General features: G+C 35.5%; 3 protein-coding genes across 3 annotated transcripts; all 3 read left to right on the top strand.

Moving 5' to 3' along the window:
• Nucleotides 1-1,005: 1,005 nt before the first annotated feature.
• Nucleotides 1,006-2,600, top strand: LOC7466944 (peroxidase 11). Its single transcript, XM_002315947.4, has 4 exons — nucleotides 1,006-1,360; nucleotides 1,473-1,664; nucleotides 1,761-1,926; nucleotides 2,043-2,600. The coding sequence occupies exons 1-4, from the start codon at nucleotides 1,121-1,123 to the stop codon at nucleotides 2,468-2,470; spliced, it is 1,026 nt and encodes a 341-aa protein (XP_002315983.2). The 5' UTR covers nucleotides 1,006-1,120; the 3' UTR covers nucleotides 2,471-2,600.
• Nucleotides 2,601-9,227: 6,627 nt separating this feature from the next.
• On the top strand, nucleotides 9,228-17,932 carry LOC7466943 (inorganic pyrophosphatase TTM2). The gene is made up of 12 exons (XM_002315946.4): nucleotides 9,228-9,485; nucleotides 10,558-10,920; nucleotides 12,933-13,047; nucleotides 13,892-14,087; nucleotides 14,185-14,298; nucleotides 14,444-14,617; nucleotides 15,077-15,271; nucleotides 16,108-16,230; nucleotides 16,299-16,420; nucleotides 16,572-16,695; nucleotides 16,863-17,135; nucleotides 17,478-17,932. The coding sequence occupies exons 2-12, from the start codon at nucleotides 10,584-10,586 to the stop codon at nucleotides 17,688-17,690; spliced, it is 1,986 nt and encodes a 661-aa protein (XP_002315982.1). The 5' UTR covers nucleotides 9,228-9,485; nucleotides 10,558-10,583; the 3' UTR covers nucleotides 17,691-17,932.
• A 3,903-nt stretch (nucleotides 17,933-21,835) lies between these two features.
• LOC7466942 (fe(2+) transport protein 1) lies at nucleotides 21,836-24,669 on the top strand. The gene is made up of 3 exons (XM_002315945.4): nucleotides 21,836-22,831; nucleotides 23,925-24,074; nucleotides 24,177-24,669. Exons 1-3 carry the CDS (start codon nucleotides 22,208-22,210, stop codon nucleotides 24,480-24,482), a joined length of 1,080 nt encoding a protein of 359 aa, XP_002315981.4. The 5' UTR covers nucleotides 21,836-22,207; the 3' UTR covers nucleotides 24,483-24,669.
• Nucleotides 24,670-26,965: the final 2,296 nt, after the last annotated feature.

Below are 26,965 nucleotides of genomic sequence, written 5' to 3'. Positions count from 1 at the left end.
GGCTCCAGCCATGGTAACCCCGTGTAGAGGTCAAGTCATTAACCTGACAGCCCAGCCATTGTATAAAGGTTCCTCTCCTAGCTTAGTTCCATGCTTCCATCATTGTATTAGGCAATCCTGAGCCCTGGGGTCTGGGCATTACTGAAAACAGTTGGAAACTTGAATGTATAGTTCACATACTAAGATGCTTCATCATTTTACACAAGGTCAATAACTTGACGATAATGATGGAGTTGATTTTCTCCCTCTAGAGTTGCTCTCGTACAGAGGCTGGATAACACGAAAGAAAGGCAGAGTAGGCATTGTTGTTGTGGAAGAATTATTGAAAAGGATGTGTGTGTACTGACCTGGATAGCGTGGAAACTAGCACCTACAAATGCTAGTTTCAATTTCATGGAAATCAAATTGTTAAAATCAAATCATCTTATTTTAACCCCATATGTTAAAAGTAGACCTTCCAACCGAAGAAGTCTACACCAAATAACAGTCTCAAATGTTCAAGTAGATTACCGCACGTTTTAAAATAATAGATGGGCAGCTCATTTTCTTGAAGATGTCGGGCATGCTTTTTAAAAAAATAAATTGTTTTGAAGTATTTTTTTTAATCTTTTGAATATTAAAAATAATTTTTTAAAAAATATATATTATTATTTTCAAGCGAAAAATACCTTAAAAAACAATTAGTAACACAAAATCAAATATATATTATCATAGCCATGCACAGTTGCCTCAACTTGGTGAGGGAGAGAAGGAAAGAGACATGAATATGAAGATTGTTTTGAAAGTTGAATGGGTAAAACATGAGGGGTAATCAGTAGCTTTTCAGTTTTAGATTTGGTGACTTGCCCAAATCATTTAAGTAATTTAAGTCTGCAGGGAACTTCTTCCGGTGTATCTCAAGTATCTATTTGGTGATTTTGGTATGGGAGTACCCACCAACCAGGCCTGCATTAGTTGCATCCTCTCTTGACTATAGAGGTCTTTATGCAAAATACTCAAACGGCCATGCAAAAACCAAAGTGCAAGGATCTACTTTCTTTCCATTTATATATCTCACAGAGTCCAACCCATCTCTCCCACTCTTCTCTACTATCATTCAAGGAAGGCAAAAGAAGCAACAATGGCGTTTCCCCTTCATGAATCAAAGCTTCCCGTATTACCACTTGCTATGCTGGTTTTTATCTCCATCCTCAGCGGAAGCTTGCATGCAAGTGACCCTCCTTTAACTTTGGACCACTATGCTTCGACATGCCCCGATGTGTTTGAGATTGTCAAGAAAGAAATGGAATGTGAAGTTCTTTCTGATCCACGTAATGCAGCTTTGATATTGAGATTACATTTCCATGACTGCTTCGTTCAGGTTCACATCTCTCTTCTTTTGGCATTATCATTGATTTTCTTCAACTCTAATATCCTTAGTCCTAAATGGTACCCAAGCCAACTAATAGGGTATGGTCCCATAATTGGTGCAGGGGTGTGATGGTTCAGTATTGCTAGACGACACAATCACCTTGCAAGGGGAAAAGGAAGCTTTAACAAACACAAACTCTCTGAAAGGATTTAAAATCATTGATAGAATTAAGAACAAGATCGAGTCCGAGTGCCCTGGAATAGTCTCTTGTGCAGATATCCTCACCATCGCCGCAAGAGATGCAGTCATTCTGGTACTAATACAATTCAGCATTATATATTAGCTAGCAGGAGTGGTGGAAGAATGAGTTTATATTTTTCTCCTTTTCGATTGGTTGCAATGTTGACAGGTTGGTGGACCATACTGGGATGTTCCTGTGGGAAGGAAAGATTCTAAAACTGCAAGTTTCGAGCTCGCAGCATCAAATCTTCCAACAGCAGATGAGGGTCTGCTATCTATCATGACCAAGTTCCTTTACCAGGGCCTTTCAGCTACTGATTTGGTAGCTCTTTCAGGTAGGATGCTCGGTTCTGTTATATTTGGTAACCCTGCTTAGAACTACTACTTGAAAACTCATAAAACCATTCCAATTCTAATATTTAGAACCCATTATTGTGTGTGAAATCTGCAGGGGCGCACACTATTGGCATGGCACGTTGTGCGAATTTTCGATCAAGGATTTACGGGGACTTTGAAACAACTTCGGATGCAAGTCCAATGTCTGAGACCTATCTCAACAGCTTGAAATCGACGTGCCCAGCTGCTGGAGGATCTGGGGACAATAACATATCAGCGATGGACTATGCCACGCCTAATCTTTTTGACAACTCTTTCTATCAATTACTATTGAAAGGAGATGGACTGCTAAGCTCAGACCAGGAACTGTACTCAAGCATGCTTGGGATCGAAACAAAGAATCTTGTGATAAAGTATGCTCATGACTCCCTTGCTTTCTTTCAGCAATTCGCAGATTCTATGGTGAAAATGGGAAATATTACAAATCCTGATAGCTTCGTCAACGGGGAAGTTAGGACAAACTGCAGATTTGTGAACACATGAAGTGCCAAACTGCGAGCTTGCGGAAAGTAATTTGATTTTATATTATTTGTTTATCATGTCAAGAAGTGGAAAGTATATGTAATAATATTAGCCATTGGTTGATATTAAAGCTCGAATTCTCTTTTATTCATTTCATATAATTATTATTTCTCTTGTCTTTTTCTTTTTTTATGCTCAACCATTATTCCCCCATGGATGTAGATCCTGCAAAAGCGCACGCAATCACTACTTTGTTTCAAAAAAAAATTATTATTTTTCTGCAACAACATATACAGATTTTAGCTAAACTTAAAGAGATGTGACTGTATGAGAATGTATTCTTAAAATATAGCATAAAATTTGTAAAATACAGATTCCATAGATGTTAAATGGGTTGGGCGGTGTACCCGCTACCCACCCATTTACAGTCTCTTGGGCTCTAGCTTATGTGATTTTCTTTTTAACAGAGGGGAAGGAATTTCATTAAACATAATTGGGCCAAGGTCCAGATTATGAAGGGCTTTCGTTCCAAGAGCCCATCTTCCATTGAAGGCTTCCTCGTCCTTTCTTTCACTGCTTTTGCACATGTACACGTATTGGGTTTGGAGCTTTAGGTCCAATCATGGCTCCAGGAAGAAACTTTGCCTTTAGGATATTAATTTCCGTCCGTGTTACCTCTGAAGTCGGTCAGCATCCTCTGCAGTTCTCCGTACATCAAGGTTTGACACTTTTCGAAGGATAACGAGACAAAAACATTCTGTCAATTGCCTCGAAAATACAGGCTCGTGGAATTTCTTTTTCCAGCAGGGGGTAACTTTTATATTCATTCTCTCTCTCTCTCTTGTAATTATTTAGCCCCTTTGGTTTTTATATTTTACAAGTTACTCCTCGATCATTTGACTGGAGTTGACTGTTAACTTTCTTAAAATATTTAAACTACTCTTTCAGTTGTATTTGTTGAGGGTAAGATTATGAAATTTGGCAACAAAATGGCATATTTTAAGGCAACAAAATGGCATTAAACTAGAGAAAATAATATGTGATAAAAAAAAAAATTGGGGTAGACTAATCATTTCACTAGAAATATGGGAGGGCTAAATAATAATTTACTCGTATGAATATACTCTTTTTTGTTGTTTCATTTAATCGTGTATTTGGGAGTATAGTTGTGATTGTTTTTTAAAATATTTTTCGCTCGGAAATGTATCAAAATAATATTTTTTTTATTTTTTAAAATTTATTTTTGACATCAACACATCAAAATAATCTAAAAACATCAAAAAAAATATTAATTTGAAGTAAAGAAAAAAAATTTAAATTTTAAATTTTTAAAAATATTTTTAAAACTAAAAAATAAAAAGGAATATTAAGTTTTGTTTTTTAATTAACTTTTTATCCATTATCATTGTTTTCTTTGGGTCAACAAAACCTTCAAAGTCCATGTAGTACATGTCTTATCACCGAAATGTGAGTCTAGAAAAGAAATTGTTCGATGCTGATATTTTTCCTCCCCCGTACGAAGCATCACTGCATGTTCGGTGGAGGGTATCTTTTAAAATTGTTTTTTATTTTTAAATATATTAAAATAAATTTTTTTAATTTTAACATCATAACATTAAAATTATTAGATAATAATAATAAACGATTAAAATTTTTAAAAAGCACTGCAAAGCAAAAATGATCGCAATTGTCGCATATGGGACCTTAATTGTATTCCCATGGTCTCCCTTACGCTTTTCTAAGGTGTAAATGCTTGATAGCACACATTTGGACCACTCTCACTAATTAACGTAGCAAGGATGTTTAGGTTGTTTTTTGGAATTATTGTGTAGCGTGATTTTTAAATATTTTGTATTTAAAAATATATTAAAATATTATTTTTTTATATTTTTAATATCAGTACATTGATTTTTTTTTATTTTACTAATAAAGTTTTTTACTTTTAAAAACGACTAAGAAACAAAAGTTATCCCTCTTACCACGTACAAGACCTTAATTGTATTCCCATTGCTTCCCTTGACAGCTTTTCTAAGATGTAAAGGCTTGATAGCACACATTTAGACTACTATCACTAATTAACGTAGCGAAGAAGGTTCAGGTGGTGATTGAGATATTGTTGGAGGATGTTTTGTAATTTTTTTTATTTAAAAAAGTATTAGAATAATATATTTTTTATTTTTAATATCAGTATATAAAAAATCAAAAAATATTTTTAAAAAACATATAAAAAATTTAAAAATATAGTACAACCACAGTCCCAATTGCTAAATTGGAATTGTCAATTTAGCTTGTAGACAACGGTAGGTTCTTGACAAGTTGGTCCTCATTTTCTACAATTGTGCTTGTCGATAACCTATAATTTTCCACGTGTCTCCATGCTAGCATGCGAATAATTTTCTTTTAGAAGTGACAAGACATTAATGGGCAAACGCTGTCGTTTACTGATCATAGAGATGTCACCGAATTCTTCAAATCCATTTGTTCCAGATTCTTAAAAGAACGATGAATGGTAAAGATAACTGCAACGACAACAAAAATCTCTCTAGCATGGCTACTAATATAACATGCCTTTAACCAGATTAAAAAGATTAATTTAATCTCGATAAATAAAAATATCATTCATCTGTAGCTATAGAACAAATTAATAATCCACGGAGAAAATCAATTAATTTTGTGTAATTCCAGAATATTATATACAGAACGAAAAGATTGTTTTACGTGGATGATTGTCAAAGTCGTTATTTATTGATAAACTACCTTGATCAATTGAATACCGCCACCTAAGTGAGACGCGATCAGGAAAAAAAAGTCACACGTGCTCTAACGTGGCCACACAAGGGCGTTTTTGTCAAAAACACAACTTAAAAAACACGACGAGCTGACCAACGAAGGCGTTGCCAATTGTAATTATCTTGTTAGTTATTTTATTAATTTATCTTTTTAATAAATAACAGACATAGGGGGCGAAGTACGGTGAAACTCATGGCATATAAAAAATATTTTGGTAGACACCTTTACATGCTTATCACCGTCCATTTGTCCAAGATGCTTCATGATTAGATTCCATCCAGTCACGAATACTGGGTTTACGTTGCCATCAGCTGGGTGGACTGAGGGCGGTAGTAATCTTTGAATTTGTCAATCAATGCAAGGACGAAAAATGGCAGAGACATGGCAATTTCTCAGGTCATGTGATGGTTGACAAAGACTCGCCTTGAATCTCCCAAGACCACTCAGTGAGTCAACCGGAATTATTACGTGTCGCTTTATGAATCAACCGAATCGTATAAAAAGCAAAGTTAATTAGCAAACCTATACACCTACGTACGTACCGAATATTTGCAAAGAGATTATCCTACGCACTTGAACCATATCGAGATGAGATAAAAAGCAATGGCTAAAACAACAAAACATTCATGACCGTTCAATCAAAATGTATGCCGTGTCCTTTCTTTTTCTTGGCCTTGACACTATTCGTTCATGATTTTCGGCTTATAACAAACAAAAAAGCACGGAGATTATTTTTTATATATATTATAATTTTATTTGTCACACCAACATTTTTATGACCATGTTTGTATATAAAAAAATATCTAACCTCTTGTTATTTTAAAGAAAAGATTTTGTTTATAAAATTATTATTTAATATTATAATTATTAGAAACCAAAAGATTAATTAAGCTAAAAAAAAATCACCCTAAAATATCTTATATTAAAGAGGTTGCATTACTAGTTTTATTGTAATATTATATCAATAAATTTTAAATTTTATTTTATAAAAAACGAACTTTATAAACTTGTACAAAGCCCACATGCATTTAAAATATTTTCTTATTAAAAAAATTAGAACAATAATTTTTGTAAGATGCTTAAAATGCAAAAATATGTTTTTCTTAATTTATTTTTCTTTTTTTTATGCTAAGAGATGAAAGTTGATGCAAACACACGTTTTTTTATAGTTTTCTTTTAGAACTTGGCTAAATTAAAATATTTAATCTTTTGTCTTTTTAATTTTTAATTTTTATTATTCAAATACATGAAGAGAAAATGCAAATACACGCGTTCTCTTTTACTAATTAACCCACGCACACGATAATTACACATCTGAAAAAAGGTCTTTTTTTAGATCTTCTTCTCTCTCTCACACAATCTTCTCTACTGTTTTTTTGAACCATCTAATGGCTGGTGGTGGCGCTACTGTCGTTGGTAGAGCCTATTTCAATGGTTGTTGGAACTGTGTCCGTCGCCAACCGAAGTGGAAGAAAGAAAAAGGACTGTTGGTTGGCTTGGAAACTTGATGGTTGATGACTAGCTGTAAGTTTGTTGGTTGATAACGATCGGGTTTGTCAGATGGGTCACAATGCTGTTTTGGGTGACGGAGTCACTGTCGGTTGAAAACGCTATGGAGGGACGCTGCATGTGGTGGGTTGTTGCTGATTTTGCTAGGATGGACGGCGTCGACTGCAAAGGGCTAGTGGCTGGTGAGGCTGCTGCCGTCAATGAGCAGCGGCGCTAATGGTTTCGCCATGAGAGGGTGAGCTGCTGGGCGTCGGTCTGGGGGCAGTGGTAATTGCTGCTGTTTTTGATAACGGAGAGATGAGGGAGATTTTTTTATGTGGCCGAATGTTGGAGGAGGAAAGGAACGACTGGTTTTGGGTGAAATGTAAGAATGGTGGGTTGGGGGGGGGGGGGGGGGGGGTGTTCCTTTTTGGATGATAATTCTGGGATGTTACTGTACGACTCTCTCTCTCTCTCTCTCTCTCTCTCTGCTCCCTGCCTAGAATCTTTTGATCTGCTCCCCTCTCTTTTTGTATCCTGGAATACGTATTTATGATACAGGAGCGTAATAGTTCCAAACCAACACCAATTCATTCTTTTTCAAATTTAAATTTGATTCAAATTTAAAAATTAAAATTAATTAACTGAATATCCCGGGTGATTTGTTTTAAGAAACAAATATTTTAGCCATTGATTCTTCTATGCATTATCAAATTGCACCTTCTTAATTCCAAATTTTAATCCCCTTGGAAATTAAATTAAAAGCAAATAATTTAAAATTAATTGAGTTATGACACTATCCAACCTTTTGTTTTTCAATTTAAGAATTATTGTTAGAAAATATGTTCACATATTAGAAAAAAAAAATGTACATGTTTAAATGTTTTCAATATAGTCCTTATTGGTTAATTCACATAAAAAAACACAATAATGAAACTTCATCAAATATTATTTAGTTGTGATAAATCCAAATTTAACAAATTAAAAGACTTTAAAGACCAAAAAACACATCGTTTTCATGCAACGTGTCTGGATTTAATGCCATGAGCTAATCCTGTTTTTTTTTGTCCAGCTTGAGGAAAAAGCTCAGCTTCCATGGACTCAGCTACATTTTATATTTTACTCTTCGCACATCCTTATGTATGTGAAAAGTCTCAAAATATCCTACCTTATTTCCATCCGTATACATGTTTGTGTATAAGATTTTTATTTCTCATTAAATGCTATCATGATAAAATTACATTGAAGCTTATTCTCTTTATAAAAAACAAGATTTATGAGCAATAAATATTTTATAAATCTTTAAAGCTCCAAGTTGTGAATATCTTTATTTTTAACTGCATATATATTTTCAAAATATTTTTTTGAACAAAAATAATTACTTGAATATCAAAGAATCTCTCAACACAAGTTAAAAATACATAACCTTGTGTGAGAACATGTGATTAACCAATTTATCCACCAACATGAACATGGGATTTTTTTGAGGAATCATTGAGTTGTTTTAGACATTTATAAAGACGATAATTTATTACCAAAGATTGCTTTTATTTAACAACATAGCATCAAATAATACAATATAGCATAACAATTGCAGCGCGGTGCAAAATAACAAGCATGTTCACATCATAATAATTAATTATGATAATACTATTTTTACCTCACAACCTATTAAACTTATTAAAAAATTTATTATGATGTTTAAAGAATAATTAATAATAATCTATTAATTATCTCTTAAACTTTAACCGCATGGATTTCTCCAGCCAATGCAACTAACATCATCTTTGATACGGAAAATATCCTGCGAGAACTGACAGCCGATTGTGAAGGGAAGAGATAAATAATTTTAATAATCAACGGAAAAACAGTTTACACATTAACATCATATCCAATCTGACGGCTTAAATTGTTCTTCAAAAAACGAGCATGGAGACGGCTAACCGCACACACTGACGACAAGCGAAGACAGGAAAATGGAAAGCTTAAAGACCTTTTTGAGCGAAGCTACTGGCAACGGGATCGATAATTGTACTCCAACCCTAAAATCTTCCTTGGTAAAATGACCCGAACCAATCCCCCGGACCAAGGGTCACTTCTAATAAAATTACTTATATTATTTTATTAGTTATTTTTATAGACTCCCACTAAATAAATAAATACAGAAAAAAAGCCTAAATAAAAATATATTAGATTTGTATTATATTTTAATTTAAAATGAAATTGGAAGAGTAATAGAGAGTTTCGATCGATTAAGAAAATGTTTGATAACGCGGGTCAATTCACGTTTTTAAAAAATTTAATTTTTTTTATAAAAAATTATTATTTTTATATGTTTTGAATCACACTTTCTAAAAATATCTATGAGATTATAAAAAAACAAAAAAATAATAACTTAAAATTAAAAAAAAGAACTAAAAAATTCTTAGCACAACAAACACGGCTGAAAGCCTTTCCCAACTTTATATGTTAATAATACTGAAATATAAAATCTTATTCCGCAGTCTCCTATATTTTTCTCTATCCCCAGGGGTCTTTCTCGAGTGAAGTTCCAGAATCTCTACAACTCCCAACTCCCCTATCTTATAAAACAATTAAAAAGTAAAATCCTGGAAATATCTCATTCTTTTTTTAAGGAAAATATTTTATTTTTCTCTATTTATAGTAAGAAACCGACCTCATAAGACTGACCTGACTTCCCCTGCTTGCTAGAAACCTCACTGCCATTACGACGAAACTGAAAACTCACTCTGACTCGGTTAGTCCTCTCTTCTTACCTTTTTTCATTCATTTTGCCATCTGGGTTGTGCTGCTTCTCCCATTTTCTTATTAAATTCAACTGTTTTTTTTCTTCGTGTGGCGGTTGCTTTGGGATGGTGTTATAGTGGATCCGTACAGATTGCTGGGGCTGAGTTTTTAGCCCTGTTTGTTGGTGCTTGGCTTGTTTGGATTCCTTTTTGTATTGATTTTCTTATCTTGATTTTGCTAGTGATTTTGTTTTTTTTTTTAAATGATATGTGTTATTGTTTTTGGGTCAACATTCTTGTATTTTGTTTTCAGGAATAGGTAAGGTTTTGTTTGGATCTTTAGAGCAGTAAATTTTGGTGTGATTCAGGAGAAAGAATGTGCTGACAAAATTCATTGCATAAAAATTGAATACTTTGAATTAAAACGACCCTTTTCTTTTGCTAATGCTAAATGTGGCAGTTCTCTCATAGAAAAAAAGTAATTTGGCTTTAGGACGTGAACTTATTGTTTAATAATGAGTTGTGTCAGTAATCTAGTGAGAAACTCATTTGAATTGCGATGTTACTGTAGCAGAGGGCCATGGAATTTTTACATTTGTTTAAATAGATTTGAATATACCTCGATTATTCATTCATTCATAACTTGTCATGTTTAATAAGTTTGAATATAGCTCCATTATTCATTCATTCTATCATAACTTGTTATAATGGAAATATAGCATTTTTTTGGATTTTTCTCATGAATGAACTGTCGTTTTCTGTAGAACGAGAAGTTCAGAATTGAGCGTGCTCTGCTGGAGTTCTTAATTGATTTTTTATTTTGGTAGCTAAGTCATATATGTTATATTAGGGGTGCTCTAAACTTATAGCTATTTATCAAATACTTTGCGAGTGACTATTTTTGTATGAAAAGATGATCTTACCCTTTTGAACTAAAATCCTGTGTTTCAATGCTATGTCTTTGGAACTTGCCCTTCTGTTGTGTGCATTTAGTAGTGCGTGGAAAATCATTTGTTTATTTTTACCATTTAATGCCATAATTTTTGCCTCTGATTCATATTCTCTAATTTGTCTTACTTGCAGAGGTTTGACCCAGCGTATTCTTATTAATGGCTAAAGATACTTCTGAAGCTGAATCACACCCAAAACGGCTGGGACTCTTGAAAGATCAAGTCAGATCAACTAAGAAAAAGGACTCTGATCGCTTTGAGATAGTTCCAATCCAAAATCCTCTGTCATTTGAGAAGGGATTTTTTGTTGTTATCCGTGCCTGCCAATTGTTAGCACAAAAGAATGATGGAATAATATTGGTAGGTATAGCAGGCCCTTCAGGAGCTGGGAAGACCATTTTCACTGAAAAAATTCTAAACTTCTTGCCCAGCGTTGCTGTCATATCAATGGACAACTACAATGATTCAAGCCGAATTGTTGATGGCAATTTTGATGGTAATGTTGCTTTTTACGTGTGTCATTCCTTTGGAACTTTAGTCTTGTGAGCAGTTTGTCTGGGTAAATATGATATGGAAGATGCGACTTCAATTTTTGAAGATCATTTGCAAATTTTTTATTGAACCTTACTGTTAATTTGTTGGAAAGAGCTATTTAGTGTTTGTTTAAATAAATTATTCTAGTTTCCTCTGATTGTAGCAATTATATACTGCAGATTATCAAAAAAGTCTGCACGCAAAATGTTACTGTACTTTTGATATGGATGTGTACTTTTTACTGATGCTAGACAGTATTTGTAACTATGTAAAAGGTTTTAAAGAAACCAATTTTTAGGGTAGGGACTTGGTCCTGTTGGTGCAGAAAACCTTAACAATCGTGCTTTCTTTAAGATTATATTGAACACAAAAGCTGACCCAGGCTTATTTCCCATGTACTTCTGTGATTGAAGACTTGCTTTGTTGGACTCACTGTTGGATCATAATATGATAATATCTCAAAGAGGAGTGACATAAAGTCTGTCTTTGTGGACATCACAGTGACAAACTTGTTAGTTGGTGATGCTAATTAGTTCGATTTTTTCCCAATTTTCTTGGAACTTGCCATCCTTTTCTCCTTTGAAATTTGAGTCCTGTCCCTTATCATTTATTTATCTTTATCATCCCATTGTCTTCCTCATGCCAACATCACATCACCCTTCTTGATCATGCGTCTATGATATAGAGCCCTTTACAGCCCTAACTCAACGCCTTACCTTTGGTTCTATTAGATTCCAGCATCTGTGATGCTTCAGTGGGTCAACAGAGAATTTTTATGTCATCAGTTTTTTAAAGGTGCATTGAACTGATGGAGATTTCAATGGATTTAGAGTTCTGGAATGCACTTTTTCTTGATTTTTCCGCTGTTGCAGGTTTATTGACATTTGCAACTGTATATCACTTTCCTCCATGACCTTGCTCCTGAATTTGTCGTAATTCACAACTGATTTTAGTTTTAGAACATGTTCTCTTGGTTTCTGGAAATGGTATATATCAGTTGTTCTAAAAGGTGTCTGTGCACGTATTTTTTAAGCTCTCTGTGTGGTTACACCATTAGCCAATGGCATCTCTAATATGTTCTGCAGTTCAGTGAATCTTAGCTGTAGTCTCAAATCGTGTCTAGCTGCTCTAATACCTTTACATTCTCAAAGCCATGAATTCCATTTCAACCTAGAACATACTTAATGTGGCTTTGAGATTTGGCTGCTGATATAAACTTGTTAGGTGTAGATGTAGTGTATCAAATTTTGAGTAACTTGAGACAAACTGGGTTGTGAAGAGTGCTTCACAAAATGGTGTTACTGATATGAAGAGCACTTCTATTGTCTTATGGGGTGTGGAGATGTGGATGCTACGTGAGAGATGGTTTACTGCTTATTTAGGTTGTTACAGAACATGCTTTGAACTATAATCTATATCTGAAGAAGACAGGAATATTCTTAGTGCCATTATGTCAAAAAACTTGGAGTTTCATTTCCACTTCTCTCATTTCAAAGTATGTACTGGAAGATTTTTATTTCATAGGTAGAATTTGGTAAATAACTGCGCCTAAGTTTGGCCATAGCAGTTTTCACTTTTCAGCCCATACTAGTTCGATAATGAGATCATGATTACAGTTCTTCTGCGTGCATTGCAAGTCTTAGTTGTCTTTCTGAAGTTCCACTCATTTGCTACCTTCTTGTTGCCACTTGAATGCGTGGATGAGTTTCCTTGCTGCATGAGACACATGTAAAAGAATCTAGACATGGCCGCGGACAGACTATCTTGTACAGCTATAAATTTAACTAAAACTTCAGCTGTCTCTGCTGAGTAGTGAGTTTATATTTGCTTCCTGTGATGTGGAAAGCTGAAATGGCAAGATGTAACCACAGTTTTCAAAAGTTTGAATCGTTATTTTCTAATATTTTGAAGTTATGATAAAATCATGCATGTGTATCAGTGTATGCTATTGGTTCTAATGCTATTTTGCAACAGACCCACGCTTGACGGACTATGACACGTTGCTCAAGAATGTTCATGATTTAAAGGCAGGGAAACCAGTTGAGGTTCCAATCTATGATTTCAAGTCTAGCACACGAACAGGATACAGGTTAAGATCGACTCCAATTTTTTTAGTTATCATACTTTCTAGTATCTTTGTATTATTATAAAAATGAGAAAGTGTACCTAACACTCCTTACAGCCTTAGCTCTTCTCTATATAACCTGACCTTTTGTACAGTACTCTGTATTCTTCTTGACTGGTTTTTTTATCATCCTTGCTTGGAATCATCTTCACCAAACAACTCTTCTCCATCCTCCTACATCTAAAACCAAATATCCCCACATCTCCTCTTCCATCCTCATGACTGGTCACTGTTTCTCACTTCACCCCAAAATTAGAAGCAATCTTGCTTTGATACATTCATGTTAAATTAAGGTAAAACTGAACAAATACCAAGAACCATTGAAAATCATTGAAAAGGGAAAAACACAAACTCAATTTTGAAAACCCTTTTCATTGCGCAAAACTCAAAAAAAAAAAAGGAATAAAAACTCAAGCAGCATCCATTGATGGGACTCCTGGTGAAATGATACCATTGATGAAACCACATTCGAATGATCATACACTAATGGTATGGTGTTGACTGGAAGATGGGTGTACTTTTTAAGAGTCAAGAGTAGCAAGGGCCAAACTCTCAGTAATCATGGAAAAGCAGGACTTCAAAAGTGTCACAAAAGAATCAAATTGAATTTGTATCTTAGGTTTTGTATGTGAAGGCCACTCAAGACTGAAACCTTGACTTGGCTCAACATGATGATGCAAAACTCAAGCAGAATTTAGTTTTTTTACAAGTTTGCTGAAAATAATCAACCTCAATCCTAATATTGTTAACTTCTCGTGTGCAGTGTGCACCTTTAACTTAACCTAATTTAAGTATGTAATTGTAACAGGACACTCGAAGTACCATCTTCTCGTATAGTGATTATTGAAGGAATCTATGCTCTAAGTGCAAATCTGCGACCTTTGTTAGACCTCCGAGTATCTGTGACTGGGGGAGTTCACTTTGACCTTGTAAAACGGGTTTTAAGGGACATCCAACGTGCTGGCCAAGAACCAGAGGAAATAATTCAACAGATATCTGAAACGGTTGGGCTGTGTTATATTCTTTTTTTTTTTCCTTTTCTGAACATCCTTTTTTTGTCATGATGTTTATTTTTCAAGTACAAGCTTCACTATTTTGCAGGTATATCCAATGTACAAAGCCTTTATTGAGCCAGATCTCCAAACAGCGCATATAAAAATTATAAATAAGTTCAACCCCTTCTCTGGATTCCAAAGTCCAACTTATATATTAAAGGTTGTTTTTCACTTTTATCTGTTTTGATTTACTCTTTTATTTGCATTTTTCAATTCTCCATATCTTTCTATTGTTCTAATCAGTAGTTGCTCCAGTGATTGTATTTTAATTTACATCTATTTCTGAGTGTGTATTTTTATTGTAGTCAGCAAGAAAGGTAACGGTGGACCAGATCAAAGCTGTTCTCTCTGAAGACCAAAAAGAGACAATGGAGCAGATTTATGACATATATCTTTTACCACCCGGTGAAGATCCAGAAACATGCCAATCGTATCTGAGGATGCGAAATAAAGATGGGAAATACAATCTTATGTTTGAGGTTTGTCCTGAAAGTTTGTTTCCTTTTAATTAAGGTTCTGCAAAATTAACTAGCATGCATTGGTAAATGGTAGCTTAAATGTTACAAACTTGTGGCCAAAGAATATTAGTGGGGGTATGCCTAGATATGTTGTTGAGCAGTATGGGCAGCCTTTCTGACTTGAAAGAGTTTCTGGGTTTTTCTTAAAAATTTTAACTTGTCTCTTGTACGCCATACCTTTCTGCCCCCTGGTCCAGCACATGCATCAGGTATCCAGCATACTATAATCTACTTCTGTAGAAAAATGTGCAAGTCCTGAAGACTTACATTGCTTCTCAAAAAATTTGTTGCAACCTCAGTAGGACAAAATATGTTGGTGTTATAATGGCTGTTTGGGTGATCTGTGCTATGTTGATTTCATGATGTTGTTTTATTATGTATACAAATTTATCTTGTTCGTTAATGATAGTTCATTTTCAGGAATGGGTTGCAGATGTTCCATTTATCATATCACCAAGGATCACTTTTGAAGTCACTGTTAAACTCCTTAGTGGGCTGATGGCCTTGGGATACACAATAGCTGCTATCCTTCAAAGAAGTAGCCATATATTCTCTGATGATAGAGTGTGTGTGAAAATTGATTGGTTAGGACAACTTAATCGTCAATATGTTCAGGTACTTTTAAATAATTTCTCACTTTCCATCTACATGGTAGGTAAGCTGGTGCCTCCATGTACAAGGTTGAAAGCACCAGTAATGAAATAGTTAAATATCGTATCACTCAGCTGCAGTCAAAGTTTGTCTTACTTTCTGAATTTTCTTGCTATACCATGCAAAAGTTTTCTTAGATTATATTGAGAATTCTTAGGAGAATTATTTTCAACCCTGAGTTTTAAAGCAATTAAACGTTAGATCATTTGCTTTTAGAACTAACATGGCAGTCTTTATAAAGCATCTTTCAGCAAGGAGACAACGTGAGGTCTAAAGTTTGATCTATTATGAAGATCAACTATATCTGTCAGTTCTAGAAATACAAAAGACTAATGTTAAATTGCACCAACATCTGCAGGACGTAAATAATAAATTATTTAAATTCCTATAACATAGCTGATACTTACTGATGGTGACAAATACTTTGATCTGTCATTAATGATAACAATCGTTACTGTAAAGTTAAATCAACTAGATTAAGGCAATATTGCCTTGGTAATTTTCTTTTCTAGTTAAGTTTTTTTGGTAGTTTCAAACGGTTCCGTTCCACTCAAAACATGTACTGTTGATTGAGCACATTTTGTTCTTGTACACGGCCATGTTATCCAATGCCAAAGATGGTTAATGTCATCAACTTCTATGTATTTATAGAAATACTGGATTTATGTTAAGTGTGATGATGTAGTGTTTTATTTCAGTGATCGAAACACATGTTATCAATCTTCTGTCCTTTATGTATCTCGTTGATAGTATGTTGTTTGAGCTATAGAACACTCACATTGTTGCTTGTCTAAAAAAAGGTGCAAGGAAGAGATCGGTTGGTTGTAAAATTCATTGCGGAGCAGCTAGGTTTGGAAGGTTCATACACTCCACGTACCTATATAGAACAGATTCAACTAGAAAGGCTTGTAAATGAGGTCATGGTACGTGAATATCCAACACCTATGATGACTTATCCTGCAAAAGTGGTCCTGATCTGATCATTCTGTAGGCTTTGCCAGATGACTTGAAGACAAAGCTCAGCTTAGATGAGGATCTGGTTTCAAGCCCCAAAGAAGCACTTTTGCGAGCCTCTGCTGATAGAGTTGCCAGGAGACTTAAGAATGGCAAAAGGTGCTTTCACCAATCCAAATCTGTTATGATTCTCTGCATCCAAAACTATTTTGTAACATTGCTAATTCTTCTTTATTGTCCTTACTTAATGTGTTCTAAGTACTATTTGAAATGGCAGTGATATAGACTGATCATATTTTACATCAAACAGTGGCATGTCACATTCATATTCCTCTCAAAGGGACAAGAACTTGTCCAAGCTTACTGGGCTTGCTGCAACCAGTAAAAGGTTTGATGATAGAAATCTGGAGTCACCAGCTGCACTAGCCAACCAGGTGTTCCTTTTAGTTTCTCAGCTGTTATGCCTCATTTCCCAGCATGTAGTTGTTGAATTCAAGTCTTTATAGCTGTTTTCTTGTTTTTGTAGTATGTAGTGGTGGGACTGAAATCTTCTTGTGTTACTTTATTCATTTTTTCTCTTGCTACATATATTGTTGTGCAGGGAGCCATAACTCAACTTTCAGAACAGATTTCTTCACTAAATGACAGAATGGATGAGTTCACAACATGTATTGAAGAGTTAAATTCCAAGCTAACCATCAAGAAGAATTCTCCTAGCCAACAAAACATGGCTCTCCAAGCTGAAGTGTGCAATGGTTCTGCTCCAGCTTCTTACTTCGTATCTGGTTTAGGCAATGCTTCCTTGAATGGATCCAGAATGTTCAATTCCTCATCTTCATCCCAGTTGGCTAAGGAGTCACCTTTAATGGAGGAGGTACCATGGCTGACCCTTTCAAACCATCTCATAATTATTTTATGTACTTGTGTTTATAGGTCTATTGATCCTCGACAAAAGTTCCTGTAGTCAATGGTTTGAAAGTTTTTTAGTTCTTCACAAAAGTAGGAACAAATAATATAATCCAAAAAACAGGGATGTCACTAGTATAGTAAAAACAGAAAACAGAATGATTGCATAAATTCTTACAACTTAAAGGTGAAAATTAGTGCATCCAAGCTTGTAGAGTTGTTCTGTTAATCATGTGTTTGAAACACATCAATACTATCCAGTTAGCAGGAGTGCCTTCCAATCTTCTCATTTATTGCTCAATGTGGACAGCTATCAGGAATTGCCCGAGTGCAACGTCAAGTCATGCTTCGGTTAGATACGTTGAGCAATCTTGTTCGTGATAGCTTGGGAGAGAGGTCTCAGGAAGTGAGAAAAAACAGGAATAGATTGATTGTCCGTGATGGCCAAGCACCTCTTATTGCAGCATTGGCGGTTGGGTGCGTTGGACTGTGTTGGTTTGTTCGAGCTCGAAATGGACTCTAGTAGATTCATATTTTTGTTTCCGACTCCTGTTTTCCTTCTTTTTGCTTCTATGTTTCTCGTTGAAGTTTTCTGCACGGTGCCCTCTTGCTCGGGAAAATCAAATATTCATCATCGAGTTTATTATGTTCGGAGTTAGGGAGCCTTCAGTTTCTCCGATAGTTTGAGGGTGTACGAGATTGCAGTGCTTGTTGCTTTCTTAATTAGTTTTTTATTTGAAAATATATTAAAATAATTTTTTTAAATTTTAATGTTAGTACATTAAAATTCTAAAAAATTCTAAAAAATAAAAATTGTGTAAAACACACCTTCTCTGTAGAAGAGGGGTTATGCATGTTGGCAACGTTAATCGACTCCTTGAAATATTCTGAGATAGGAAATTAATAGTAAAAAATGTCTTAAACCTTTCTTTATCTGTCCTTGTAATCATCTAAATCAGTAGCCTCCCTCTCCGGCCAATTCCATGGCATGTTTCTTAATCATGTCATTTTAAATTTAATGATCCAGATTAGGTGAAAAGATTAAAATAATAAAAAAAAGTCTGCACGCAAAATGTTATTGTACTTTGATATGGATGTGTACTTCTTACTGGTGCTAGACAATATTTGTAACTATGTAAAAGGTTTTTAAGAAACCAATTTTGAGGATAGGGACTCGGTCCTATTGGTGCAGAAAAGCTTAACAATCGTGCATTCTTTAAGATTATATTGAAAACTAAAGTTGGGCCCAGCTCAAGCAGGGCTTACTAAAGTTGTGCTATGCATTTACCATGAACCAAAAGCAGTGGGCCCAGAGCTACGAGTGAACCCATTAAAATTAGACCTTGTTGCTACTAGAATCCAGTAATGATAGCCCTGTTACCAGCCCTAACTGCTAGGAGGACATAAAATTTATTAAAAAACAATTTATAAATACTAGCATCACCCATCACTGTTGGATCCTTCTGTCTAGCCCAATGATACTAAGCCCATATCGTTACTCAGTTGCAGGGTCATTTTGACAACTAGGACTCAACGCTGTTGAATTCTTCTGTAAAGCATGATCCAGGGGCGTTGGGCCCAAATGAATATCCAGTTGTTGAGTCTTTTTGTCAAAACTTTAGTTTATTGGGTCTGACTCTGTCACCAGACCTAATAATTATGGGCTTGGTGCCAGCGGCGATGAGCCATGCTTTCATTAGGATCCGCTGCTGGTAGGATCCGCTGCTGCTAGGTATTGCTGATAGCATGACCCAATAGCAGCAATAAGCTCAGAGTTTTAAGCAGAACCCATTAAATTCGGGCCCTGCTGCCACCAGGCTTATTTCCCATGTACTCCTGTGAGTGAAGCCTTGCTTTGTTGGACTCACTGTTGCATCATAATATGATAAGATCACAAAGGAGTGACATAAAGTCTGTCTTTGTGGACATTACAGTGACAAACTTGTTAGTTGGTTATGCTAATTAGTTCTATTTTCCCCAATTTTCTCGGAACTTGCCTTCCCTTTCTCTTTTGAAATTTGAGTCCTGTCCCTTATCATTTATTTATCTTTATCATCCCATTATCTTCTTCGTGCCAACATTACATCATCCTTCTTGATCATGTGTCAATGATATAGAGCCCTTTATACCCCTAACTCAACGCCTTACCTTTGGTTCTATTAGATTCCATCTGGTTTGCTCCAGCATCTGTGATGCTTCAGTGGGTCAACAGAGACTTTTTATGTCATCAGTTTTTTAAAGGTGCATGAACTAAGGGAGATTTCAATGGATTTAGAGTTCTGGAATGCACTTTTTCTTGATTTTTTCCGCTGTTGCAGGTTTATTGACATTTGCAACTGTCTATCACTTTCCTCCATGACCTTGCTCCTGAATTTGTCGTAATTCACAACTGATTTTAGTTTTAGAACATGTTCTATTGGTTTCTGGAAATGTTATATATCAGTTGTGCTAAAAGGTGGTGAATTTTTATGGAAGTTTCGGTGTCTGTGCACATATTTTTTAAGCTCTCTGTGTTGTTACACCATTAGCCAACGGCATCTCTAATATGTTCTGCAGTTCAGTGAATCTTAGCTGTAGTCTCAAATCATATCTAGCTGCTCTAATACCTTTACATTCTCAAAGCCATGCCATTTGAACCTAGAACATACTTAATGTGGCTTCGAGATTTGGCTGCTGATATAAACTCGTTAGGTGTAGATGTGGTTTATGAAATGTGAATTTTGAGTAACTTGAGACAAACTGGGTTGTGAAGAGTACTTCACAAAATGGTGTTACTGATATGAAGAGCACTTCTCTTGTCTTATGGGGTGTGGAGATGTGGATGCTACGTGAGAGATGGTTCACTGCTTATTTAGGTTGTCACAGAACATGCTTTGAACTATAATCTATATCTGAAAAAGACAGGAATATTTTTAGTGCCACTATGTCAAATAACTTGGAGTTTCACTGCCGCTTCTCTTTCAAAGTATGTACTGGAAGATTTTTATTTCATAGGTAGAATTTGGTAAATAACTGCGCTTAAGTTTGGCCATAGCAGTTTTCAGCCCATGCTAGTTCAATAATGAGATCATGATTACAGTTCTTATGCGTGCATTGCAAGTCTTAGTTGTCTTTCTGAAGTTCCACTCATTTTCTACCTTCTTGTTGCCACTTGAATGCGTGGATGAGTTTCCTTGCAGCATGAGACACATGTAAAAGAATCTAGACATGGCCGCGGACAGACTATCTTGTACAGCTATAAATTTAACTAAAACTTCAGCTGTCTCTGCTGAGTAGTGAGTTTATATTTGCTTCCTGTGATGTGGAAAGCTGAAATGGCAAGATGTAACCACAGTTTTCAAAAGTTTGAATCGTTATTTTCTAATATTTTGAAGTTATGATAAAATCATGCATGTGTATCAGTGTATGCTATTGGTTCTAATGCTATTTTGCAACAGACCCACGCTTGACGGACTATGACACGTTGCTCAAGAATGTTCATGATTTAAAGGCAGGGAAACCAGCTGAGGTTCCAATCTATGATTTCAAGTCTAGCACACGAACAGGATACAGGTTAAGATCCACTCCAATTTTTTAGTTATCATACTTTCTAGTATCTTTGTATTATTATAAAAATGAGAAAGTGTACCTAACACTCCTTCAGCCTTAGCTCTTCTCTATATGACCTGACCTTTTGTACAGTACTCTGTATTCTCCTTGACTGGTTTTTCATCATCCTTGCTTGGAATCATCTTCACCGAACAACTCTTCTCCATCCTCCTACATCTAAAACCAAATATCCCCACCTCTCCTCTTCTTCCATCCACTTGACTGGTCACTATCTCCCACTTCACCCCAAAATTAGCAGCAATCTTGCTTTGACACATTCATATTAAATTTAACTTAAAACTGAACAAATGTCAAGAACCATTTAAAATCATTAGAAAGGGAAAAACACAAACTCAATTTTGAAAACCCTTTTCATTGTGTAAAACTCAAAAAAAGGAATAAAAACTCAAGCAGCATCCGTTGATGGAACTCCTGGTGAAATGATACCGTTGATGAAACCACAATTGAAAGATCATACACTAACGGTTTGGAAGGTTCGCACACTCCACGTACCTATATAGAACAGATTCAACTAGAAAGGCTTGTAAATGAGGTCATGGTACGTGAATATCCAACACCTATCATGATGACTTCATGGTACGTGAATATCCAACACCTATCATGATGACTTCTCCTGCAAAAGTGGTCCTGATCTGATCATTCTGTAGGCTTTGCCAGATGACTAGAAGACAAAGCTCAGCTTAGATGAGGATCTGGTTTCAAGCCCCAAAGAAGCACTTTTGCGAGCCTCTGCTGATAGAGTTGCCAGGAGACTTAAGAACGGCAAAAGGTGCTTTCACCAATTCAACTCTGTTATGATTCTCTGCATCCAAAACTATTTTGTAACATTGCTAATTCTTCTTTATTAGGAATATATACAATTTAGGACTCTTAATATATACTATAACGATTATCTTATCATAGATACTAGATGCTGATTTTTAGGGAATGAGTTAGACTCCCTGTATAACAAAACCTTCTATGTATAAGGCAGCTTGAAGGGGGGGGGGGGATCCGGGGGGGGAGAGAGCAGATTTTCTGCAGTGTATAATAAATTTGTTATTGGTGTCTTCAAGACAATTCAGTTGTTTTTGTTGTGATCATAATGTTAAAAATTAGGCCAGCTAGGTATTTTTGGAAATTAACAACAAGCCACGTCAGCTAAAGAAGGATGAGTTGGAGGGATTTGACTAAGAAAAATGGAAGGCGCGACCTAGTTGGACCACAATCAGGCACGCGCCAGCCACAATTTCCTCCCTCTTTCAAATATACCCAACTCTATACCCAATATCACCCATAATGTCCCTGCTATAAGCCCAGCTACTGTGCCATAAAGTCAAGGGCACTTGCGTCATTTGATAATTAAAATCGAGGGTTTGAACTTTGAATCCCTAAAAACACTTCCTTAAATATCACACCTTAGCTCACTTACTTAAATCTCATAACATCAGCATGGCATCCTTCACAGAAATCAATGCAATCACCATTTCTCTAATCTTGATCCTCTCATTCACATTGCCAACATCAACATCGGCACAACAACAATGTGATTCCGCTTCGACAGGAGGATGCCACGACAAGGCCAAATCCTTACAGCTAAAGCTAATTGCCATCTTTTCAATCTTGGTTGCTAGTATGATTGGGGTGTGTCTACCATTGTTTTCACGTGCGATCCCTGCACTCATGCCCGATAGAGATTTATTTGTAGTGATAAAGGCATTTGCTTCAGGTGTTATCCTTGCGACGGGGTACATGCACGTGTTACCGGACTCTTTTAACGACTTGATGTCTGATTGTTTGCCGATAAATCCTTGGAAGAAGTTTCCTTTTACCACTTTTGTTGCCATGCTGTCAGCTTTACTCACTCTCATGATCGATTCTTTCGCGATGAGTTACTACAAGAAGCACGGTTTTGATAGGAAGGGTGGTGGGGTAGACGGTGAGAAAGTGAACAATGGGGAGAGAGGGTTAGGGAATGTTGAAAATGGTGGTGCACATGTTGGACATTGCCATGGATTTAATGGCGGGGCTAACGACAAGGATTCAATGTTGTTGAGGAATCGTGTTGTGGCTCAGGTATGAATCCTTACTGTAGTCACGTAAATCATTTTATTAATGATTAGGTTATGTAAATTTGATTTTTGTTATCGATTTATTTGAGGATTAATTGAGTGAAAATATCGAGAAAATTTGGTGCCTACTTCAGATCTCTCATTTGCACAAGCATAGCTGATTAGAGTTCTTTTTTCTCGAAGATATTATGAGCTTGTGCAGAGACTTAGAGTGTGTTTGGTATTGCGGTAGCTGTTGTGGTTGTGGTTTGAAAAATGTTGTTTTATAAAAAGTTCTTTTAGTTGAGGTTGGTTTGAAAAAATAGATGTTTGGTTAAAACTGTGGTTGAAATTGAGGTTGAAGAAAAAGTAGTTTAATGTGTTTGGTTAAAAATGCTTTTAAAATTGAGGTTATAAAATAATTTTAAAAAATATATATTAATATTGATAATTTTTAATTTAAATATTATGAATTTAACTATTGCTATTACATCATAAAATAAATCATACTTAATATAAAATATTTTTTATTATTCCATGAAAGCATCTACAATTCCATTATGTACGAAATACATCTGATAAGAATTACAGTTTCCATAATTATTTTAGCGTATAATAAAATTAGATAAAATATTATCAGGTATAAAATTCAGTCTAAACTAATTTTAAAAAAATATTAAAAAAATTATCACACACTAAAAAAAACACTAAAAAAAAAAAATTCAGTGCAAGTGAACAGTGCAAGAAATTGCACTGTTCACTATTTTTAAGTGAACAGTGCAATTTCTTGCACTGTTCACATGAACAGTGTACCGATGTACACTGTTCATGTTAATTGCACTGTTCATTGAACAGTGCAATTAACATGAACAGTGTAAGAAAAGCAGGAAAAAATTGCTTGCCAAAACCGCAGGTGAAATGCCAAATTTTCGTGGGTCCCATGGTCAAAACACAGTTGCTGAAAATAACCAAACATCATGCTATTACGATTGATAAAAAAAGCAGAAGCTAACGCAGAGCCCAACACTATCTTAAATTGACTACAATGCAATGCAATGCAATTTTCTCTTTCGTTTATTTTTTTTTTGACGATGATTTTACATCATGTGCATGTGCAGGTTTTGGAGATCGGCATTGTAGTGCACTCAGTTGTAATTGGTTTATCAATGGGTGCCTCTAACAATCCGTGCACAATCAGGCCGCTCATCGCTGCTCTCTGCTTCCATCAACTCTTTGAAGGAATGGGTCTTGGAGGATGCATATTACAGGTATTTATATTCACAAATCGTCTAAATTTTTGACCCCGCTTATGGTAATGTTCTGGTACTAGTAGGAGAACACTTCTCTAAGAATTGCATTTATGTGATCAGGCTGAATATGGAATGAAGATAAAAGCAATCCTGGTGTTCTTCTTCTCTACAACAACCCCATTTGGAATTGTACTAGGAATTGGTTTGTCAAATGTGTACAGTGAGAGCAGCCCAACAGCTCTAATTGTTGTGGGATTACTGAATGCATCATCTGCTGGATTACTGAATTACATGGCACTGGTGGACCTCTTAGCTGCTGACTTCATGGGGCCTAAACTTCAAGACAGTATGAGGCTTCAGGCATGGTCATTTGTTGCAGTTCTACTCGGCGCAGGAGGCATGTCGCTTATGGCAAAATGGGCTTAGCTGATTTGAAGACGTAGGCAGGACTGCTAGATTGTCATTTTGAACACAGAAAATGGTCATTTTCATTTTTTTTTATTTTTTTTATTATATTTTTAGATTTTATATTTTAATACTAAGTTGTTTGATAATTAAATTTTATAATTTTATTTAATTTTTATTCAATAAAATTACCATGGTATCACGAATAGATCACAAATCTAAATACAATAACATGAATTGTTTTATTTTTAAGTTAGGAGACACCAATTGAACTGCATGGGCAACTCGCTTGAGTTTCCGTCTATATTGCATGAGTGAACAATAATTTTTATTTAACTAATATTTAATATTTAGTAAAAGATTAAATTATATTCACTCTACTTGGTAATAAAAAAAATCAACATCAAAGCCGAAGCCCTGCACACAAACTTTGAAATTGTTGCTTTGATGAATAAAGTTGTTATTTTATTATAGTTTAATAACTAAAAAGACATTGTTTTTATAGTTAGATTGACGGCGCCCATTAGTCATTAATTTTTTTTAAATATATAGGTTAGATTGAGTTCTTGGATTTGACCTAGATTTGAGTTTGAGTTTGGATTTGGGTTTGAATCTGATTTACCAAAACATAGTTTTACATCAGCTAACTACTAGTCAATATCAAAAAGAAGATTCTCAAGCTTATACCAATAAACGTAGCAGTGAGGACGAGTATCTTGTCAAGAAAATGGAGGCATCAGCGGGCAACTGATATTCGATGATTCTTTTGCATGTCAACGCATTAGCAAAGAACACCTCTCCTTCTTGAAGTAGTATAATGTTGACTTTTTGTCAAGTTCTACTGATTCACTTTGAACCAATAAAAATTATACTCTTTCCTGTATTACATTGAGAAGCTGCATTGAGATTCTTTCGGCGGGGTGGCCGACCAAGATACATTCCTGAATTTTATCATGTCTTCAATCAATTGATGCTGCTAAATCTATGCTATTGTGTGTTCAACCCTCCATGTTTCTTTAAAGGATTTAGTAGTCTGCGCTTACTCTGGAATTAGTAGAAGTTGATTTAGCAATTGATTTTCTTTGAAACTTTTATATCCAAGTGCTTAGTACTCGAAGAGTTGCACTTGTCAAGCCGAACAGAATCTCAGGGTCTCCAAATATCGAGGCTCCTCTTCTCCAGGAGATCTGCTTTGAGAGCGGGTGTTTTCAAACCAATTTGCTTAAAAAAATAACCCACTTAAAGCTGATTTGTTTTGAAACTTTTGTCTTCAAGTGCTCGTTGCTCAAAGAGTTGTTATTGTTTAGCCGAACAGAGTTTCGTTGTATCCAAATAGAAGCTCCTAATCTCAAAACCATTTACTTTGACGGTTTTTCAAAGCTATATGCTTTAAGAATATGCCACTCCTTGCAGTAGTATCCATTGGATCATTTGGAAATAGAGAGGAAAATTTTGAGCTCATGGAGACCTCCAATATAATTGAGGTATTTGCCTCTCTAACTTTGGTGGAAAAAATTCACACAGATTGCAACGTACGGAAAGCAAGTTATTTCTCGGTCATTATTTGTCAAGCTGCATATGTATAGCGCACCAAGTTTTGGATAACTTCGTTTTTCTGTTTGCTTCAAGCTACCACTTGCACATGATGTACCAAAGACGCTTCCAACATCAGCTGAACTCCTAAAAGTCCTCGAGTTGCCAAATTTATGTTTTGGAGGGATGGCGGAGGTATCTGTTCTTTTTTGTTTGATTAGCAGCTCACCGTACTTGAGTAGACTTTGGATTGAGGAGTGTCATAATATGCATCATATACAGTGGATTTGTGCACAGACTTGTGGATATGTTCTTTTGTTTTGCATCTATATTGAGTTTGTTTCGTTATCTATTTGGAGGCACACCCCAGCAGCAGTTGTCTGATATTTCTCTTCGACAACTTACAGAAGTTGACATTCGTTGTATCAGTGGCACAACGCCTGAATTAGACTTCATCAAGTTATTATTAGTCAAACCAATACCAGTTCATCTCTGAGAACAAATGATAGACGAGCACCTGAGATTTTGAAAGAGGTGATTCAATCTCAACGTGCATGTATCAGAGGCAGAAGTCGTAAACTGTGATCCTTAGCTGAAGATAATGATCTTTTACTCGTCTTATGAAGGCAGTATTTTGCTATGTTGTCTTATCTAGCTGCCAGATATCATGCTGTTCTTCTCTCAACTATTGTGCGTTGTCGAAGTATTTACTATGAAGATGATATCGCGACAGACCAAAGAGCAATGTCTTGCTCATCTATTATGTTTATGATGATGATTGTATAATGTTGGATGTAATCTGGCTTCTTCTACAGAATTCTTCTTTTCTGGATTAAAGAACTTCCTTCAGGTCCGTCATCTTCCAACCCGTCTAGCACAAAATATACCCATGTGTGTGTGTTACCATTGCGAAATGCTGTGAACATTGAGTTGGTTTTCAAGCCAACGGAGACATGAATTGGGAAACCTTA

Source organism: Populus trichocarpa, chromosome 10 (genome assembly GCF_000002775.5).
Source record: "Populus trichocarpa isolate Nisqually-1 chromosome 10, P.trichocarpa_v4.1, whole genome shotgun sequence".
NCBI lineage: Eukaryota > Viridiplantae > Streptophyta > Magnoliopsida > Malpighiales > Salicaceae > Populus > Populus trichocarpa.
The sequence above is the reverse complement of the archived record's forward strand: the minus strand, read 5'-3'. Positions and strand labels throughout refer to the sequence as shown.